Source organism: Punica granatum, chromosome 3 (assembly GCF_007655135.1).
Source record: "Punica granatum isolate Tunisia-2019 chromosome 3, ASM765513v2, whole genome shotgun sequence".
Taxonomy (NCBI): Eukaryota; Viridiplantae; Streptophyta; class Magnoliopsida; order Myrtales; family Lythraceae; genus Punica; species Punica granatum.
Genome location: NC_045129.1, coordinates 12,555,149 through 12,576,934, shown reverse-complemented (window position 1 = coordinate 12,576,934; position 21,786 = coordinate 12,555,149). Strand labels below are relative to the sequence as shown.

The 21,786-nt window shown below is 39.5% G+C and overlaps 2 protein-coding genes across 5 annotated transcripts; both read right to left on the bottom strand.

Moving 5' to 3' along the window:
• Window positions 1-270: 270 nt before the first annotated feature.
• LOC116200075 (protein HIGH CHLOROPHYLL FLUORESCENCE PHENOTYPE 173, chloroplastic) lies at window positions 271-4,881 on the bottom strand. Of its 3 annotated transcripts, XR_004155656.1 has the most exons (12): window positions 3,688-4,878; window positions 3,517-3,592; window positions 3,292-3,427; window positions 3,053-3,157; window positions 2,669-2,752; window positions 2,293-2,382; window positions 2,147-2,212; window positions 1,734-1,790; window positions 1,410-1,487; window positions 1,273-1,320; window positions 598-1,128; window positions 271-468 (listed from the first exon to the last, which is right to left on the bottom strand). XR_004155656.1 is itself a non-coding variant. In XM_031530752.1 (11 exons), exons 1-11 carry the CDS (start codon window positions 4,607-4,609, stop codon window positions 972-974), a joined length of 1,716 nt encoding a protein of 571 aa, XP_031386612.1. In that variant the 5' UTR covers window positions 4,610-4,881; the 3' UTR covers window positions 543-971. The 3 variants fall into 3 exon arrangements, 2 of the variants coding, with proteins under 2 accessions (XP_031386612.1, XP_031386611.1); XM_031530752.1 differs by lacking the exon at window positions 271-468 and having other exon boundaries at window positions 543-1,025; window positions 3,688-4,881; XM_031530751.1 differs by lacking the exon at window positions 271-468 and having other exon boundaries at window positions 543-1,128.
• An 869-nt stretch (window positions 4,882-5,750) lies between these two features.
• On the bottom strand, window positions 5,751-17,510 carry LOC116200074 (histone acetyltransferase HAC1-like). 2 transcript variants are annotated; one of them, XM_031530748.1, is made up of 18 exons: window positions 17,191-17,510; window positions 16,635-17,074; window positions 16,429-16,546; window positions 15,963-16,224; window positions 15,406-15,882; window positions 13,265-14,946; window positions 12,844-12,894; window positions 11,906-12,202; window positions 11,548-11,826; window positions 11,179-11,307; window positions 10,811-11,011; window positions 10,549-10,691; window positions 10,119-10,431; window positions 9,640-9,779; window positions 8,930-9,008; window positions 8,404-8,790; window positions 7,682-7,899; window positions 5,751-6,593 (listed from the first exon to the last, which is right to left on the bottom strand). In XM_031530748.1, exons 2-18 carry the CDS (start codon window positions 16,826-16,828, stop codon window positions 6,479-6,481), a joined length of 5,085 nt encoding a protein of 1,694 aa, XP_031386608.1. In that variant the 5' UTR covers window positions 16,829-17,074; window positions 17,191-17,510; the 3' UTR covers window positions 5,751-6,478. The 2 variants fall into 2 exon arrangements, with proteins under 2 accessions (XP_031386608.1, XP_031386609.1); XM_031530749.1 differs by lacking the exon at window positions 12,844-12,894 and having other exon boundaries at window positions 17,191-17,509.
• Window positions 17,511-21,786: the final 4,276 nt, after the last annotated feature.

Here is a 21,786-nt window from a genome sequence, read left to right as displayed (position 1 = left end):
ATACCTTGGATTTAATTTACTACAGTAAAGTGAAATAATTTAATATTGATTGAAATATTACCACAAAAAAATATAATATAACTCCATTTAACTAAAAACAAGTGGTCCATTCAAGTGGAACTAAAGATTATTAAATAAAGTGATTCGAACAATCAATGCCATCTTATCAGGAACTGAGAGTTCTCAAATAGAACTCACGTGATTTCACTCTCCCACTTTTCCATATTATATATAGATGTAAAGATTGATAGGATCGGCTCAGCTCTCAAAGGGCCAGAGAAGTTCTCAGTAATAGTATTTAGACGAGGTGGTGTAAGTCCATTCAGTGAGATGTCGGAAATTGAAATCATAAGCTTTCGACTTGGGAAAGCAGAAATAGCAAATTTGATGTTTTGGATCCTCGCAAAGTCCTTCATGATAATACTTCATATTCCGCCATCTGCGCATTGTACGACCGATTTGCCTCACCTGCAAGGGAGGGTTGCAAGGTTTTTCGAACGGTAAACACACAGGTCTGCAACATCCAATCAGTATAGGCCATGACCATACAACAAAGCATGCCATCTCATATATTAAGGTTTACATAAATTTGCTTACAGTTCTGTCGTTTCTCTTCTAGTCTCTCTTGTTTGAGGTAATTGAATAGTATGTATTGAACCTTTGCTAATAACTTGCATATTCAGCTCATCCCGTATTTGTGCGGCAAGTTAACTGCTCGATGTATGGACCATGTCTCCATATGCTCATCCCAGCAACTGTACTCTTTCATCAGGGATCATACATTTCCAGTTAGACCACACTCACAGTACTGACAGTGAAGGTTTCTTCTCTATGCCTTTGATTGTAGTTCACCTGTCCACTTACAACTATACTCGTAGATTTAGATATAACAGACACTCTTTCGCATCCTATACAAGCATTCACATATAAGAAAGGGGTTAAGAAAGAGAACCGCAGAATTCCCGGGAGCTCTAGGCAGAGGAACATGAGAGGAAAACATGGACTCCACGCTGTACTTGGGGAACCTGTGACGGTGATGACGAGGCTTAAACAATGTCAGGTATTTTTCTCAAGCACAGATAATGCCGGTGTCAAGTAGTTATTCGCTTTATCTGGCAAATGTGCTACCTGCAGGGCACGGGAGACCAATCTTAAGCCGGGAGTACAGGCAAAGGGGAAAAGCTAAATTATGATATACACACGATCTGTAAAAAGTTGTGTGAGCTTATGAAGCAATCAATAGTTATGATCTGCTCAGTTTGAGTTCCTTACCAGTTCGTAAAGTTCTCTCCCTTGCTCAGAGACGTACTCATGGCATACCTGCAGATTGAAAATAGCACAAGAGATTAGATTAAGCTTATTCTCTACCCCCGTGACCAAGCATGCATTTCGGTAAAAGTTACACTTACATCGAAACTCTTGTTTCTTGCAGTGGAGTCATGCAGTGCTTTTACACATATATCGGCAACATCAGCACAGCTGATGCCCTGCATTACAGGGGATTGCTAAGATTACAAAATCCAAAAACATTTTTTGAGCGCAAGTCTGTAAATGCTATTCAGATCCAGATTAAGGAAAATTCTTTAAGCTCAGGTCAATCACGGCTGTTACTTATTAGGAGTCTTGCACTTTTTGTCAGGGAATCACATCATCAACGGTTCTTATTAAATCCACTATAAAGAAGTCTGTTTAGGATCCATGAAAAAGTTGCAGAATACAAGATCAGTTTTTACCTGAGATATCCGGTTCCCTTGATCGAATATGAGCGCCCGCTGACCTCCCGGTTCCTCCTGCAATATACAGATTTCCAGGTTTCATACCTTATACAACTAGTGGGAACATATAATCCACGCACACGATGATTATGTCAACAAACTTGATTTGCTTCTCAAATTTATGTTATATCAAAGGCTATTAGTATCTAGAGTAGTATGTACAACTAGTGCTTCCACTAATTATATAGCAAAGCCAGCAGAGATATTTACATCTCCAGCGGAGTATATTACATGGCTTCTCGACTGTCAGAATAAGTACTTATGAGTCTGATAAGCTATCTTTTTGCACTATAGGAGCAGGAATGAGCAATGAGAAGCATGCAAATGAAAAATTAATTAGAAAGGAAGTACTCGTTACTCATGTATCTGACCTTCAGGGGACCAGGGCGAATGATTGTATAACCAAGGCCGGACCTCCTCAGTGAATCTTCTCCAGCCTGGAGATGGAAAGAACTATCATATGTTGAACAATCGAACAAACTCTACAGAAGAAAAGAAACAGGAAGCAAGCACTGACCCTCTTGGCCTTCAGAACCTGCTCTCTTCTGGATGGTTCGATTCCAAGACCTGTACACGAAACTAAGACGAAGTCCGTTTCTTGCCCAGCCTGCAGATCATTCACCAAAGAAAGTTAGTATAAACCTCAGGAAGAAGTGCCTAGATTGTTGAGATACACGTTAATGCCCTCCCAGAGCGCCACTTTTTTTTTTTTCTTCCACTAGATTTATCCCAACGTCCTTCACTACGGCATGTTAATCAATTGGCACCTCCTCATTATACGAGGAGGAATCCTAAAATTGGCTAGAATTCAGCATTACGCTTATTAAAAATTGGGCTGATTAATGCACCCTCTCTATTTATCCCCGTAGACCAAGCAAAATGAGAGCACTTACTGGCAAGGCCTTTATGAATTCCAGTATGAACTTGAAACTTCTCAAGTCCTGCTGTTTTGACCCTTGAGCTCCTTCTATGGGTCTCTGTAGTATGATAACCAAACAGAGCACCAGCATTATCGTTCTGCATGGACTACGACATTGGGGAAACTGAAGCACAGGCATGCTGTTTCACATGCTCCTGTTAATTTGTGAGTCTGCCTAGATGACTGTTGAAGTCGATAACTTTGCATTGCTTGCTGCTGTAAGTACTAGATCTCATTAAAAAGGTCAAGACTTTTTCCAACAGAATACTCCGTAACCGAACTTGTTTTCTACTTCAATCATACATATGGCAACGAAATAAAAGATAAGATCCCAACTGAGTGAAGAGAAGAAGAAAACCTGTCTTCTAGGCTCAAATCGTATAGTTAAAGTATGCACGAGGAAGGGGTCTAGGGGAGGATCATCAGGCATCACCGGGCGGAAAGATGAGAATGGCACTCTTACCTATTAGGCAAATGGAAAAAATAAGGAAACCACATTCATCAAAGTGAAAAATGTGGAATTCCAAGGACAGTCTAGATACGGGAAGAACCTAGCTCTTCTCGCTGAAATAACTGAAACAAGAGTAAGAACTTTACCCTACAAAAACCGATTTTCGTACTGATTCTAGCAAAATACAGTTTGCTTTGAGTAGTGTCCGCCGATGGACCAGCTTCGAGAATTAAGACATAAGATCTACCGTTCCCTCCAACTGAGAGGACGAGACCTTCATACCTGATCATTTATATCAGATTAGTCAGCCAATCTTTTCAAAGCAAGAGCAGGAGGAACTCCACACAAAGCAATGTAACACGCAGACTGACCTATCAAGAGTGCGATCAATAGGAAGCGACAGCTTCTTCGACAACTCAACATAACCTCCTCTGGTGAAGACATAACCTTCAATAGAATAAAGAGCATAATGATCCACGGGATCAGAGCAGATGCCGGCAACCTCAAGAAAACGCCATACTAAGTAAAATGTAGGAAACTACCTGAGAAAACAGCTTCCCCTGTCTCTGTGAATTCGAATTTTCCATCCATCCCGGCATCGTACTTTGCAGCAACAGCATCCTGAAAGTAGGTGCCTTGACGGACCTCCCAGCCGTTCAGGGAATCCGGCGACTTGAACTTCGCGATCTGAAGCTTGCTCTTGCTGCTCTTTCCTGCCCGGAGCTGCGCAAGCTTGTTATTGTAGTCCTGCAATGCTTTGGACAGGTTGTAAACCCCACGATGATCGACCCGGTAGAGGTCAGCGGTGATGGGGGACCGAGCGGTGGCACAGTAGATGACCTTGTTGCAGCCTTCCACGGCGGCCTTGAGGGTGAAAGGATCCCCGACGTCGCCGGTCACGATCTTGACCGACCTCGGGAGCATGTCCACCACCTGGGAATCGACCTTCCTCACCAGGGCCTTGACGGTGTAGCCCCGGAGCATGAGCTTGCGGACCACAATGCGGCCGATCCTGCTGGTGGCTCCGACGACAAGGACGGTGGTGTTCTGCGCCCCTGGGATGGCGAACTCGCACATGGGGCCGCCCTCCCGGAGTCCGAGGAGGTCGAGGGCCTCCTCGTCGTCGGTCCGGGTAGTCCTGGAGATCTGCCCGAGGCCGGAGAACTTCCGCCAGACCTCGTCGAACATTTGTCTCGACCGGCGGCCGAGTCCCACAGGGTTGACGTCCTCCAGGCTGATCATGGATCCCCCGGAAGGATCCTTCCCCTTGGCAAAATCATCATCGCCGCCTTCGGAGGAAGCCCTGGGGACAAGCCGGCGGGTGGTGATGGTGCCGCCTCTGCTGGTGGAGAGGAAGCTGTAGTTCGAGATTACGGGGCCGCCCCGCGATTTGGGGAGGGGGAGGATGCCGAGGAGCTCAGACTTGTAGATGAAGGTGGTAGTACTGCTGCTAGTGGCAGTCATGGCGGGAAGGAGGAGGAGGAGGAATTTGGCAGTGACAGCTGGGAGTTAAAGCTCTTTGCTTTGTCTATACAAACAAGCAGAGCAGCACCCAAGTAGAAGAAGAAGAAGAAGAAGAAGAAGAAGGGAAGGAAGGAACGAAGGAGAGGCGAGGGAGTGGCGAAGAATGTCGACCACAGACCACTGACCACTGACCAGACAGACAGACAGAGGAGATGGCGGGGGAAGGAGACACGTCGATGGAGTCTGGACGCCGCAGAAATCTTGATGGTGTCGGGGAGTTCTATTGGTCAGGAAGGATGGTGACCTGTGCGTCCCAATCCACCTTGGATAAGAATAACATCTCCATTCTCCATCATCTCATTCTCATGACATTAGTTTGAGTTGGTCGAGAGATTCGAATTCTTCTAAAAATTCAAGAAAATTCATCTCCATTCACCTTGGAGTTTTTTTTTCCTATGTTCCGCGGTTAATCGCAGTATCGCTTAGTCCATCTTCCCGAGCAAATAACGGATAGATAGGTCGTCCACGTATAGCGACCCCCTCCCTCTTTTTCTTATTGTAGATTGCCGATACATCCCTACAACGACCCCTCCCGTATATATACTGTAGATTGCCAATACGAGATGAACCGCCTCTTCATATGCCCAACCAAAAATAAAGCAATTTGGCACGAGTAACTCGAATGCAACATCATCATATTTTAGTAATGGGAAAGAAAGAATTGCTTGAGAAATGCTTATTTCTACTTGTGTTTAATTTCGTCAGTGGAACTCCTAGCAGTCCTTTGCTTCTCCTTCCCGCAGGCTCGTCTACCTCGCTCGTCTTAAAAAAAAAAAAGAAAAAGAAACTTATTTAACAATGTAGAATTGAAACCTTTTTTTTTTTTAAATGAATAAGCAAAATTGAAACTTACAAATGCCAAGATAGACACTTTCCCCATACAAGAGTGCACAAAACCACCGCACTACGCAATGAAAAACACATCGTCCTATGATCATCCATGGACAGAATAACATATGCACCTCACTGAGAGGACTTGCCCTGAGCTGAGGCAAACGGGATACCGGGTCGTCTTCACATGATATCCGTAGTTGCACGGGATGAGGAGATCGAGAGAGAGAGAGAGAGAGAGAGAGAGAGAGGTCGGAACTTATACAATGAGAAGAATGAGACTGTATGTACTGTACAAGACAAAACATTACAGTGCCAATGGAAAGAATTGCTGTAATAACTGTCAGATGCCCCCTCCCCATCCCCCACCAGAGTTGTGTTCTCATTACAAAGCTACAAAAACAGGGCGCCAACTATAACATCATGATTGATATAACTAACACGGGACAACAAACACTGACAAGAAGAAGAAGAACGAACGAACGAACTGAAACCTAACTTCCATTCCCTGCCGATTCTGTGTTGCTTCTTCTTTTCCCACCTCTTTTGTGCGCAAGAGGAAGAAGTATAGTATAAGGAACGAGCACCAAAGTAGAAGGCAGCTCTTCCAGCAGACACAGGCAGAACACAAGGGAAGACAGATTACAATTTCAAGAATCACCAAATTGAGCATTTGACGGATAATCATCATTTGATTCTGAGGAGAAACACTCTACCCGACTGCAACTACTGAAGGCAGCTTTTCCTGTCGAGGACTCCACTTCTTCCTCGAGGGGCTAACTGGTCCCGAGGAGGTGCAAATAAAACAGTTGCCTCCTCATCGGCTGAGAGCAAATCAGCACGAAACAAATTAAATTGACCTCCTTCCCTCTCCCATCCTTATGCCTTATCAAGGGAAGGAGGATTTTTTTTTTTTTTTCAAAAATGCTGATTTTCGGTTGCTATGTGCTAAGATTTAAGTTAAGTTTGGACCCTATCTCATCCTGCATTACTGGCAACCTCTGCAGCTCTCTGCCTCATCATTTCCATGACTGCCGCCCTCCGCCGTGTATCGGACTGTTGTTGCAGCCTTCTCAAATGTTCCTTCAAATCCCTGGATAGATAGAACAATTTACAAACAAATTAAACAACAATGTACATATACTCAGGTACAAATATAGGATATAACAAATTATCTCAAGTCGATCCTTCCCCTTGATGGATATATGAGCGCGAACCAATTGGACTGTTAATATCAGTAATTATGTCCCACCATTAATCCTATTTATGGCACTTGGCTTGCAATCAAATGTAAATGCCTAAACAATTCAGTTGCTGAAAGATTAAACCTTTGACAGTAACATTTTAAACAGAATAACAACCACATACTATTGTAATAGTATACAACACTTTCTTCTTATTCTTCTTCTTTTTTTCATTTTTTTTTTTGATAGGTCTAATAGTAGTACATAACTTAACAATATCAAGATTAGCAAAATTTCTACCATTTTATCGAATATATCTACCAAATATACACAAGTAGAAATTTGTATACTTCGTGTGATGTATTAAAATATGCCAACTTGCAGGTACTACAATTTAAGATTATATAGTATAGAAAGAAGTGTCTTCAATAAATTTTCGCACTACATAAAAGTCTGTATTAAAGAAAATCAACATACTACTTAGGCTAATGCATATACCATCCAATAATTACCCAAAGATCAACAACAAAAACCAATTTTTAACCCAGTAGGACTAATATCTAACATACTATAAAGATAATTGAACTTTCATGGCACCGCCACATCCACCAGCTTTTCTGAAGCCTTTGTATTCAAGGAAGGCAACTCCTACTTTCGCTTTCTCCTTTTTGTTTCTTCCTAAATTTTGAGAACTATTTTTTGGTAACAAACACGCTAAATAGAATGACCATACCGTATTTACTTTAGACAAACTGACTATTAAAAGTATGCTCTCCCAAGTTCCATTTATTTTATCTTTCAACATTCTAGAGATCTACACCACTCATTAACTTCATATATAATAACATCAAACAAAATTTAGTAATTAAAAAGAAATAAAGATCTGTATATGTCTTAATTCCCTCAATAGCATGGCTATTTAGTGATGAAACGCAATTCCACTTTTGTTCCCTTTCCTACCCATAAGAACAAACAAGTAACCAAACAATGACTGTACCTGCAACGTGGAACATGGCATTCCGATTCTTTGCAGGCTCGAGCATGAAGCTGGAGGAGATACCACATCTTCTTACACAGGACACACCCACCAGAGGCACGGATCTTGCATTGGATTCCATGGCGGAAGAGCCCTTTCACCTTCCGGCAATTCGGATACTGACATTGAGCTGAACGGCACTGGGATGCATGGACCAGAAGATCAAGCATCTTCCTCAGCTGTAGCAATGTCAAAATAACAATTCTTGTCAGAGTTGGACAAAGCATGAGCAAGTCCAGTTTCATTTTAATTAATATTGGCTGCTCTCTCTGCTCAATTGAACGCTATGGGCAGTAGCCTACATCACTAACTGAAGAAGACGTTATTACCAAAAATACAAGTCAATCTAGATTTCAACCCACTCCTCTCTCTTTTTGGTGGGTGGGAAGAAAAAATCATGCACACATTAGCTCTTAAACACGCATATGAGACTATCCTATGACTGTGAGTACAAATGTCTCGATATCAAGAGTAATGTGGGCATGAGGATTGTATATGTACTATAATTTGTATAAGCAAATGACTTTCTAGAAAGCATTACTTGGGTACTTCTCCGAGAAAAAAACCAACTAACTGCAGTTCTTGTCTAACCAAATGAACAAAAGTTGCCGAACCTAATGGATATGATGGTCAGAAAATCCCCAAATAGCATGCATATGACATAAAAAGTTAATAGATGTTACCTGCAAAACTCGCATTTGTCTGGCCTCCTTGTTTTGTGCATCTCGTTCAGCTATAGAGGGATGATTTGTCAACTTGTGAGGATGGTCAATACCCTTGTGATAACAGCTATTGCACACATCATAATCAGGGCACACCTCACAGCGCCACCCTTGACCCGCTTCAATGTCAAGATGGCACATATTGCAAGTGGTTACAAATGCAGGAGCAGTCGGGTTGTGAAGATGGTAAAGTACCATCATAGAGGAGTGTTTCGCCCGCCTCAGGGTGTCATATTGATAGTGGTTTCCCTGACAGAGACTCAAGAAAGCTTGTCTGGTATCAAAAAATTCACTCTCGAGAATTTCATCTTTGTCCTTAGTATCCTCTGGCACATTAGTGATTAAATTCTGCAATGATTATTCAACAATCTGGTCATTCAGCAGCAGGAATTTGTGACTAGTTTTTTCCCCAGAACAGTATAGAAACTATCAAGTAACCAATTTTTCTGAAGAGTTCAAAATGTAAATCAACTTAGATTCGGCTTACAGGATAGAGGGTATGTTTCTCCCTATGATGCACTGGGTGTCTATCCCTTTCCTCACGTCTCTGTTCTGCGTCATAGCACCTGCAAGCAGATTAAACATTTCATTAGAAAACAGACCCGCCGCAATAAGCTTCTAGATAAGACGGAACATCACAAAAACCATCTCAGTAACTATCATACAAGTATAACACATTAAATCAAAATGATCTCTCTATGACCACTAAGCAGAGTCAAAATTTAGCTGGAAGGGGGGTGAAGACATCATTAACTAAAGAGTAACAAAACCAGTAGCTGCAATTTTTTCCCCTTTTGGCCACTTGAAGACCACATGAGCATACCAAGCCAGTATATCATGATTAGAAAGAACTAGCCTTTGAAACTGACTAGAATCAGAGAAGCATCATGAATGATTACAAACATGTAATGGCACAACTTTAGTCCCCATCTAAATATGTATCAGCAGATCATGCTCCACCTCCAACATCTAACATCTTATCATGACAAAACACCAAATCTAATTTGTCCAAAACTGCATTTTGACTTGTGCCAGACATCACAAAGTGGGGACATCTGCATAAGACGTATCATGCGAACTAGAAATGCTAGTGATTTCTGAAAGAATTATAGAAAGCAAACAATAAACCATCGCAATCAAATTAAAACATCACGAGAAAATAAATTAATTAATGATGCCAACAGAAGTACAACATACTTGTCACAAATCTGGAAATTTTTGCACTGATTGCAAACCCATCGATTCCCCGCAACCATTAGAATACAACAATGAGAGCAGGCATGCTGCAGATGAACCATAATAAAATCTTCCTTCATTGGGGAGATTGTCTCTCCAAGCTGGACAAAATTGGTTATGTTAGAAAAAAGAATCCACAATGTCAGTATAAATATTGGGGATCTTAAATTGGTCTAGCATTTTCCGTTTTCTTTTTCTCGAGTTCTCTGCATGTTAATCTTACATGTGACAAGTACTAATGGAGTTGGAAACCAACTGAAAACTGCAGTAGTTTTTCAGTGAAACACCAAAAATATAACTACATAAATGAGGTTGATGAAAATGAAAAAAAGAATAGTAAAAGAAAAATCGCTAACTTGCAGACCCATTCCATATAACCATCCACGTCAAGGCATTTGGAGGAAGGAGAAGAAGATAAATAAGAAAGAGTTTAAACTAACTTTGTGCATCAGTAACAGATCCTTTGATGCATTTCCTGAAAGATCAGATTGTCCAGACGCTTTTAGAGCTCTTTTAGTTATTGTCTTTTTCGTTGGTCCCTTCTTATTCTGCTTTCTGCCTTCTTCCTCTTGACGAATTTGATAGATAAGCTCCTCCGCAGCTCCTGGCCAGTAATCACCATCAAAATATGGCAGCCTCGCAGCTGTGACCCTTGCCTTACATTCACCAGTGCACGTGAAGAAGTGATCGTATAGATTAGTGAGATCAGCAACTATATTCTCCTTCATGGCTTTCCTCAACATAGCCAGATACCTAAAGCACAAAGAGCCAATAATCAAAAAGTTAGCATGCAAAAAGTGATATATATATATATATATATATATATACACAATCATTTCACGAGCCATTCCCTAAGATGCCTAGCCTCACCATTCCCTGAGTTTATCTGATTTGGGGGTTTTCTGAATTTCAGGATGACAGTACAAAATATAATCTTCGCCCTTCAATGGGGGGCATGCCCAAATGTAGCAGCTTGTGAATCCACGTAATTTGCAGTATTCGAGGTATCCAATCTACAAGACATCAACAATCCAATAATAAGTTTCATATCACTGACATGGTGTGTGTGTATGTGTATATATATAGATATATATGTACAATGCAAAGAGAAGTGAAAAAGATTTGAAGTTACCAAAATTTCATGATAGACAAATGTACGCAGAGCTTCTCCCGTCACTGCCTTAACCTCGGGCCTAAAATACTTGACAGAATCCAGGTACGAAAGATAGACTCGGCGCTGATTCGGAAACTGGCATTCTGATCCAAATTCTTGAACATACATCCCAAATAAGCACACCTCTACACCTTCAATCTTTTGAAACAACAGAATGACCTTCAAGAAACAAACAGATTTTTTCTTAGTAGCTTGAAAGCACTTCATCTGGCACTGAGCAAGCTAAAAAGCATGAAGACAGTCATGCTGCAGCAATCTGATTATATTAGAAAACTATGGGCCAAAAAAAATCAAATGACGAGCAAACTCCCGCATGATAAGTGCACCTTTGATTTGTAGGGAAACTCTGTCGGGTAATTCTCTTCTTGAAAAATTTCCAAAAACCGTTGCTTCACTTCTAACTTCTTGTCAACAGATGAAACAACTCTCACAACAAGGGATTCAGCTCCAGGAACCTGAAATTTTCAATTTGAAGCTTAAACTCATAAACATTAAGAATATTGACAGTTTTTATCCAACTCTTACTGATAAGTCTATTTTGCATTTATGAAATTCTAACTCAATGAAGCTCAGTAAAGTTGTAAGCTTCATGAGTTTTCCAGATAAAGACCCTTTGACCTTTCAGTTTACTCCATTTCTCTCCGGAAAAGAAAATAAAAGGCACGTTAACATTATTCTATATCTTGCTCAATTACCTCATCATAACTTTTTCCGTGAAACTTTGCCCTATCCTGCCTTTCTTGTTTAAGTCTTTTAGCTAGCCTCTGCTCTATATGGTCACTGAGGATCGTTTTCGGTAAATCCTTGGCCCCAAGCACAGCACTTTGAGGCAAGGGTGTCCTTTCCCCTCTTTCAACCTCGGCGATGTAGCAATTAGGGCAGGTATATTCAGCCTGTCCTCCGTCATTTCTCCGACCATTAAAAAGGGCACAGATTTGATGTTGCCATGCTTCACACTTGTCACATTGAACCCACTGGATCAAAGCACAAAGGTCAAAAGGAGTTCCCAGAATAATAATATGACAACACAATAACTACTAAAATAACAGTTACCCATTCTTCAGTCTCTTCATCGTTTTTCTTCTTCTCAAGTCTTGACTTAGGAATTGTCATTCCATCAGCAACAATAGTATCCCCGCGAGCCTCATTGTAGCATGGAATACAAAAATAGTGCCGGGTATCCCCAGCTCCCGCAGTATAATACATTGCATTTCGCTTGATTCGAGAACCACAAGGTGTGCAATAAATAGGTGGAGGTTCAAAAGTGAGCTTCTCTACAGCACACAATTGGCATGAGTTCTCACTCATTGAATGCTCCATTGCTTGATTCTTTTCCGCCTTAGCTTTACTCTGCAAATAGAAGAATAATAAGCATCAACAGGTAATAAATGCAGCAGAGGATCACATATTGAATGATAAAAACCTCAGTTGAAGCTAAAGACTAAGGGAACACATCATCCTAGCCAGTTAAACACCCATTATTGAGCTTATTTGGAGAAATAAACCACCGTTTTCCCCCCTTTTTTCTTTAACCAGTTAAACAAACCTAATTGTCTTCAGCCAATACTCCTAACCTTTGAATAATTTCTCTCAATCATATAAACGAACCAAAACTAAATAGCTTGTATACAATTATAACGAATTAATGAATTCCAAATGAGAGTACTGTTTTTTTTTTTTTTTGGCAATGTATATCCAGGAAAAAGTAAGCAATACTTATACTCCTTTGGTTTCGCAATCGAATTTTAAAATTTTATCTCTAACTTTAACTCTACTCACCACACGACAAAAATCAACTCTTCAAAGTAAGAAAGGTGGGGCCCATACATAAATCCACATACACCTCCATTATACTCAATTCAATTTTTAATACTAAATTCTCTAAACTATTCATTACTTTTTCACACTTTTTCTCATAATTCAACAAAACAATCATTACAACCCAATTAAAATCAAAACTCAACTCAACTCAACTCTAAAACCAAACACACCTTTATTAATCCAGAAAAAGCCGACAGATTACTGATAGTCGCAAGTGGTCCCTAAAAATAGCTCATAGTCGAATATCAAAAAGAAGTACAACGAAAAAGTTAAAAACAAATGATGATAAATAATACAAAGCTGCGGCAAGAAATAACTATAAACACTACGAAATCATACTAACGCAATTATGGACACACTTATACATCTTATCTGACTCCAAGTTAAATAATACCGCAAATGCTCAGGAGGCGCAGAAAATGGCTACAATATAAGGTTACTAATCCAATGAAATCACTTAAGCTTATAGCTCAACAAAATGTCACGCCACTTTATTAATGCAAATTATAATTGCAGTAGCTTCAATACCTTTTTATCAAGACCAAAAATCTAATATACAGTAGAATACCACAAGAAACAGAATAGTTTTACCTGGCCAACCCACTGCCTCAGACCTATGATGTGCTCTCTTACTTGCTCTGGGGTGAAAAGTTCGGTCAATGACACTCCTTTTATTTTTGGCTTCCCAGACTTGGTGACTGCAGCAGGTTCATCAGGCCGATCATTATTCTCCTGCTTAACTTGATCAGCTTCTTTATCCAACTGGTTGTTGTTCTGTTTGGGAGTCTCCTTCACTGGTTCGACGTCAGGCCTCTGATTTGAGACGTTATCCATATCTTCATTTCTTGACTCACCAGTGAAAGGGCTCTTGTGTTCAGAACTGGCAGAAACTTCCATCTTCATATCTGTGAATTCCTTCTTCACTGGCATGGTATGCTGATCTTGGTTTAAACCAACCTGAGAAGCAGTATGCTCAAGGATAGACACCAATTCCGCTGTGTTTTCACTCTCAATCTTAAGAGGTTGAGACGGCACATCTGCCCTCATACGTTTTTGAGAAGGCATTAGTTCTTCTGAGGTTTCATTCAAGGGTGGCTTCATAGGGATGCCCATCATCGAATTTTCCCCGGAATTTGAAGGTTTACAAGATCCAACAACAGAATTGGGAAGCGGGGAAGCAGAATTAGCACGGATGCGTGACTTCAGCTGCTGTCCCTGCAGGTAAGCTTTCACAGGGATGCATACAGGGCACCCTGGGTCAACACAACGCTTGTGATGATTGACAAGCACTTTGGTAGCACGACAGCGAGGAAAAGGGCACTGAGGTAAGCTGCAGCTTTCCATGTGTCTTATCAATCTTTGAGCAACAACACAATGCACGGCCTGGCATTTCCCTGGGGGAGCATTACATCGACGAGCATGACGCAGAAACAAAAGCCACTTCCGTTGGTTGAAAAAGTTGCGCTCGGGTTCCGTTGATGCAGACTTACAGCTGGAGTTACCTAAGCCAGTCCCTGCTGTGCCTTGAGAAGCAAAACTACCAGAGCATCCTTCTGTATAAACGTTATTGCACTCAGCTTCCTCTTGTCCTGAGACCCTCTGATGGAACTCATCTTTGATGCGCTGCTCATATGTTTGATTTCCTGAGATATTAGTTGCATTCCCATCCTGTGATCCAGGTTGCCACTGACCTTGAGGCACTGATTCTGGTGGCATTCCAACAGGGAGATGGCTAAACTCACTTCGAGAATCCACAAGTTGCCCTGGTTGTGACAATCTCTGTATCTGCTGAGCATTTTGAGACAACGAAGGGCCAACATTGTGCTGGACAGATGGGACAGGGATAAATTGCGCTCTTGAATTTTCTTCAGTGGAGATTTGCTGAAACTGGTTCTGAAACTCAGATAACTGCAGATGCTCAGAAGTCGGTGGTTGCATAATCTCATCACGGTGATCCCCTCCAGGCTCTTGTTTAAGTTGGTTCCCTATTTCACATGTTCCCTGAGAAGGACCATAAGCATCATTAATGTGTTGATGCTGCTGGTTGTGCTGCAATTGCTGCTTCTGATGTAAATACTGCTGCGGCTGCTGCTGGAAGTGAGATTGTAGCTGAAATTGCTGTTGTTGGTGAGCTGGTAAAAGATTCTCTCTCAAGGATAGTGCAGCCTGATGTGAACTTGGCAAATTTGAATGAGTGGTGACCAAAGATGTGTTTGATTTAGATATAGATTGTGAATTCATTGACGCATCCATACTGCTTGCATATCCCTCACCTGACAATCATAATCTTCTCCATGAGAAAGCTTCTTCATTTCTTTATCTATATTAAATAACTCTGGAGGAGCTTTCAAATTGTGCAAAGATAGTCAGGGCGAATAAAAGAGAAACTGATTCTTATTTCATGATGCTCTATTTTAGTTATCTTATCACCACAATTTCTCCCATCACTATGCAAATCTACATTTCTATATAAAACATAACACAGTAAATTCATAAGTTAAGAAATCCATACTTCTAAAAACAGCTGTGCAATAATAAACAGGCTAGATCCTTTATCAGCTTCTAATGTGTAGACAAGTAAGTCAAACAGTTGATATTCTCCTTTTCATGAGATGAGAATTTCACATTGGAAAAGAGACCAACACTAATCGGCCAGGCCAACCAGTTCTTCCCTTACATTAAGTTTGGAGGGGTGGAGGAGGAGGAAGACAAAGAAGGGTTTTTCGAAGTACCCTGTATCGATGGCCGATGATACTGGTCAAAGTGATGCTGCGAAATCTTTGGAGAACTCCCATAAGGCGTGGCACTATCAGAGGTGCTAGCTCCATTGGCAAGCTGCATATTATTGCCGACCATTGAAAAACCACTGGTTGGGGCTCCATTTGGAAAGCCATATCTCTGCTGCATTCCAGACCGAATCCCATCAGTTGACTGGCCATGAAACATGTGGCTGCTATTCTGACCACCAACATGCAGCTTTTGATGCTGGCTATGTGATGCTGTATTAGCAGATTCAGCTGTGGAGAACCTTCCACTGCTATTAGAAGCCTCAACATTCATAAAAACCTGACTGCTACTATTATTGTTAAAACCGGGAGTTGGTATCATCTGGCTGTTCATCCTCTGAACGCCCAAAGGTTGCATGTTATGTCCACCAGAACCCATGGAAAAATGTGATTGTGCTTGCTGATACCCATTTGAGAGTGATCCTGTAAAACCAATTTATAAGATTGCTCTGCAGTAAGAACAAAAGAAGGATCTTAAAAGAATCACAAGACCAGAATGTTACCATCAGCTCTGTTCAAAGTTCGGTTGGGCAGACCACCATTTGGCATAAGGGTTGAGGATGTGGCAGGTGTTGTCTGTACACTGTTAGTAGCATTTGCAGTAGCATCAAGTGAAGATGTCACGGTTACGTTTGAGTTCCCAGCGTGCTGCATCCCTGGTGTTGGTATCATTGTACTCATGGCTGAGGAAGCGGGTGGATGACGAGAGCGCCTGAGCAAATTATGCAAACGGGATTCCAAAGTAGCCAGATTCATGTATTCCTCCTATATTGATGCAAACTATATTAGAAAAGGCCAAAAACAAAATCCCGACTCGATATCACTACCCAAGGAGACGAATACTGGTCTAACAATAATGCACATGTAAGTGGAAACTTCCTGTGCTTTCAACAAGAGTGTAAATATGAAGCCAAAAACGATGAAACGACAATGCCCAACTGATCCAATAAAACAGGAAAGAGAATGGACCTGTGTGCGAGCCAACTTAAATAGGCCTTCTTCTAACCGCTTAACTATATCCTTAAACTTCTGCAGTTGAGCTTCATTAATTGGCTGCTGCTGCTGCCGCTTAACTAAGAACATGAAGCTGAAAAAGGAGGCGCAAAGGTTGCATTATGAAATGGCAATTTAAGAGAAATCGAGACAAGATGGGCCACACAAGGTTACAGTCTTACATCTTTTCCTGCATATATCCTCGAGCCTTGAGAAGTTCCGGATCCATGTTCATCGTGCTGGGAGCACCGACTGCAGGTCCTATACTCTGGACAGGGTAAGGGGACGGATTCCCATTCCTCTGGGGCACTTGAGCCGCCGTTTGATTGGGCACATGCCCGGGCACTTGTCCTGACATGTGGGCCTGCACATTCATCTTGTTCCTCTCCTTCTCCTCGCACAGCAAGGTCAGATCAAGCGGCAGCTCAGAGACTCAATCACACTGCTCCAGGGAGGTCTGTACATGCCTCTCTTCTACCTGGGGTTGAACGAGCAATCAAAAACCCCCTCAATCACAGCCCTGTCGTATTCGACTCCAGCCAGGCAGCTCAATCAGCGACGGCCAGACCAAGTTCCGCAAGAAATTGCGCCCAATTGCACAAAATGCGCGCGCGATCACAGCCTGGGAACAGTGGATTGCAGAACCGTTACAACCAGGAACCCTAGAAAGCAGGACAAAATCGAAACTGGGCAAACCCTAGAAGAGGGGGTTTCCAATTGGGCAAGCCACGAACAAACCTGAAGCAGCTGGAATTGCAAGAAACGGGGGGGTAATCGGAGCCGGCGGCGATCGGCGGGGGAATTCCGGCGACTGATCGGAAAGGCTGAGGATTGGCGAGGGGTTGACACCCGGGGGGCCGGGGGAGAGGGTTCCCACGTGCGGATTGGGTGGGGGGAGGGGATGCTCACGCGCGACAGGGACGAATCAAAATCGTCAGGAGCTGAGCAGAAGTAAGGAGGAGTAAAGCAGCAAGGATGAAGATTGAATCGTCAAGAATTTATCTATCCGTATTTATCATAAAAAAGCTTCTCTCTCTCTCTGTGTCTCTGTCTGTCTCTGTGTGTTTCATTTCATATTCATCTCTCTCTCTCTCTCTCTCTCTCTCTCTCTCTCTCTCTCTACTTCCCTACGGACGACTTTAGGGATTGGATTCCAATTAGGGAGTTTGATGGTGCGTTTGATTTTATAGTAGAATTTTAAAATTAAATTTTAATTTTGAAAAATAATGATATAAATAGGGTTCACTCTTTGACTTTGTATGAGTTATGTTGTTTTGTTATGGAAAAAAGTTGTATAAATGGGGCCCACTCTTTGATTTTGTATGAGTATTTTGTTTTATAGTGGGTAAAGTTAAAGTTAAGATTGCGATTTTAAAATTATACTCACAAACCAAATAAGGCCTGATTGTCGACGAAATTGTAATAAGTTTAGATTCGGAGGGTTTATCTTGCAATTTAAAAAATGATTGTGTCCTGCCATTTCTGTTTGTATTTAATTTAAATTGAGATATTTATTGTTTGTTTATCATTTTCTACCCAAAGAAGAAAAAAAGTTCATGAATGTTTTTGTTCCCAAATATGTTTGCATATATGTATTGGCTAATCGGCAAATATCATGGTACTTGGATGTATCAGCTCTATAGTTAACCTTTTTTCCGTATATATTGCTAGTAATAGTAATTTCTTGGTCTTAGTCCGCCCAAAATTAAGTACTAATTTAATTCAAATTGGAGTATCAATAATTTTAAAACTCTAATGGTGCGTTTAATTTCAGAGTTAACGTAATTTTGATTTTGATTGTGAAAAAGGATAAATGATTGTGTAGTGTGTTGAGTTAAAGTTAAAATTAATTTTTTTGTGATTTTAAGAGCGAAACCAAATGGAGTATAAATATCATTTGATAACTTAGTGAATGTGCATCCTATCAATTTTGTTCAATTTAATCTGATGCAAACCCATATATCATTATGGAACAGAAACTGCCTAGGAGAAAATACCGCATAAGAGTAAGCGTGTGTTTGATAACTACTCGATCAATAAGTGATTCAAAGTTAGTTATAAGTTAGCTATAATGGAAAATAAATGAGGAAAAGGGAAAAAGAGGAAAGATGAGGATCCACTCTATTTAATCATTGAGTCTGAATCTACTTAACGAGTAATTAATCGGTAAGAAAAGTTGACTAGGGGCATTTGACAAACTAAGTGCTTAAAAATTAAGGACTTAATTAGTTAATGAAAGAAATGTATAGGAAGAATGGATAAATGATAAGGATGATGATATGTTTCATGAAAGAAAAATGTACCAATAAGTGAAAAATGACTTTTTCAATTAAGCTAAATATTTTCACGTAACTCATTAAATAGCTTTTTACTTAATAATTAAGTAATATAGAACCTCATTTCTCATATTTTCCTCTTTCTCCCATTCATTTTCTCTTACAACTAACTTGTAACTCACCTTTAAGCACTTATTTTGATTAAGTTGAAATAAACACACCCTAAGTCATGAAGAGGTTTTTGACTCAATAATTAAGTAGACTGGACCATCACTGTTCCTCTTTCTCCATTCATGTTCCATTATAATTAACTTTTAAGTACTTATTTGATTAAATAGTTATCAATCAGATGCTTATGTTGCGTTTGATTTATAAGTAACATTTTAAAATCAGATTTTGATTTTGAAAAAGACAAAGCGATGTTGACCGTTTGAATTAAGCGGTGGACCCCACTCTTTGACTTTGTATGAAGGTTTGGTGTAGAGAATTTATTAATTATGGAATTGTATTATAATGGAGTGATATAAATGTTTATGTATGGAGGCCACCTGTTTGATTTTTAATGAGTTATTTTGTTTGGTTGTGGGTAGAATTAAGTTAAGTTATGATTTTAAAATATCACTTACAAACCAAATGAGGCCATCTCTTTTAGTTGAGTGACTTTTGAAGTCCACTTCAATAATAATTTTGCACCGGTACAGTACTGTTGCATCACATTACTCATGGAAAGGGAAAAATGGAGTTTGTAAAAGCTCCCCATCGAACTTTAACTTGATGAGGAAAGTTAAAAAGATTATTGTGCAAGCAGTTGACTTTGTTAAAAGTCTCTAGGAGTTTTTCACTTTAGACAAATGTCTCTTAAACTAATGCGGAGAGCAAAGATCAACAAACGCTTTCATAGGAGAAATGAAGATTATATAACTTCATGTTGATGAAGAATCTCTTGATGTTCTTAGCTATTTCTTGACACTGCTGAAATTTTGTTGCATCTTTTAAGGTATACTCATAATACTCATATTTTTACAACTATATGTAGTAGAATTGAAAAATTGATAATGGGTTTGAATCAATTTAATAAAATAAATTGAATAATTTATGTCGGTTGAAACTATTTGTGGATAGTAATGTAATAATTCGCAATGGCACAGTATTGTTGCGTCACATTACTCATGGAAAGGAAAAATAATAATAAGTTTGTAACAGTTCTCCCTTATTCTTTTTTGCTGAATAAAAAAAAACGGAGAACTTTTACAAAAAAAACTTTAACCGTTAAAAAAAAACTTGTAAATAGAACTTGTAAAAGTTCTCTGTTAAACTTTAACCTGATGAGGAAAGTTTAAAAAAAAACTGAAAATAGATATCTCTAGGTGTTTTCCATTTTAGACAAATGTCTTTAAGCTAGAGGGGAGAGCAAAGAATCAACCAACCCATTTATGGAAGAAATGAAGTTTAGACAACTTCATGGTGACGAGGAATCTTTTTATTTTCTTAATTATAATTTTTACGCTAATGAAACTTCATCGCATTTTTACAATATACTTAGATTTTTGCAACTATACGCAATTGAATTGAAATAATTTTAGCTTAGTTAGGTTTTACTAATATTTGTGGACTATTTTGTTGAAGTGTGATTTGTATAATAAAGTATTGGATCATTTCAAACTCTTTGTTATGATTTTACTTTTGGAGTTACAATAATTGTGTGAATTGTGTTCTTATAGCAAAACTTAACGTTAATGCAGCAAAGTTAAGCGCCACCCCGCCAATTTGTTTCTTCTTGGGGCCATGATTATTTTCCATTTGAAAGAGCATATTTCATACGGTCTAAATAGTAAATATATTATCATGTATATCTTGTAAGACTCTCAGGAACTAACGAACTATCTACATTTCATATATGCTAATACTAATAATGGCCATCAATCTTTTCATTATCTCCAACAGCTGAGGCTTGCGCATATGATGAGGTGTTCATCTAGTTTGTTTGATATTTCATATATTGGATCCATTTATAACTAAATTGAAATGATTTAAGGTGGACCAAATCGAGCATTTCTTACCGCGATTGATCCAAAATGAGGTCGATACAGTTTGAAAGTTGGAAGAATTAAGAAATCACACACCTGTCTACTGCAAATACGTGATTAATAATCTCAAAATCAAGACATTTATAACGAGTTAGTTGGCTATCTCTTGCATTGCACGGGTTTTTCTAATGCATGGGTTTTTTCTCAAATATCTTATTAACAATATATTTATTAGATTTTAGATATATAAGTTATTAGAGGCCATTTATTTCAAATAAAAAATGATAATGGGTCGAATCGATTTAATAAAATAAATTGAATAATTTATGTTGGATGAAAATATTTGTGAAAAGTTACGTGTAATATTCAAAAAATTAGTAAGCTATAAGGAAATAATAATTTCAAATAAAAGTAGATAAAGCATCTATTGTAACTTGACCGACAACCTTCTTATGCCAAATCTTGATAATGAGCCTTAATTCATGACTTTAACTTGTCCTATAAAATTTTAAATTTTGGAATGGTACATGTATAACTAACGAAAAGAAGTTATAATAACATAAGGTATGTGATTGATTTTTATTGCTTACTAGGATGGTCTAAAATTGTAAAAATTTATTAATGAACAAAATAGCCCATTTACAAATAATGATTTGTTTTTTCGACAATATAAATTGTTGATAATGTAGTGATAAATATATAGCTCGGACAGTACAATTATAAGAGTTTCCTAAAAATCATAAAGAAAATAAAAAATTAGTAACTAATGATTATGAGGAAAACAAATACTTAATATGTCGAAACAAATCCTCTCGTTTCCTTTTCTCTTTTTTGGTGTGTACTATAGTATTTGAAAGTTCGATCATGCCCGACTAATCAAATTCTAGTCGAGCTGGCCCACTAAGAGATAAAGTTATCTCAATCAAGGATTTTATCTATTTGTAAGATTCGAAATCGAGACCTCACTTAAAGGGAACAAGTGTTTAACCGTTTAAACCAACTCTTGTTGGTATTTTCACCTTCTTCTTATT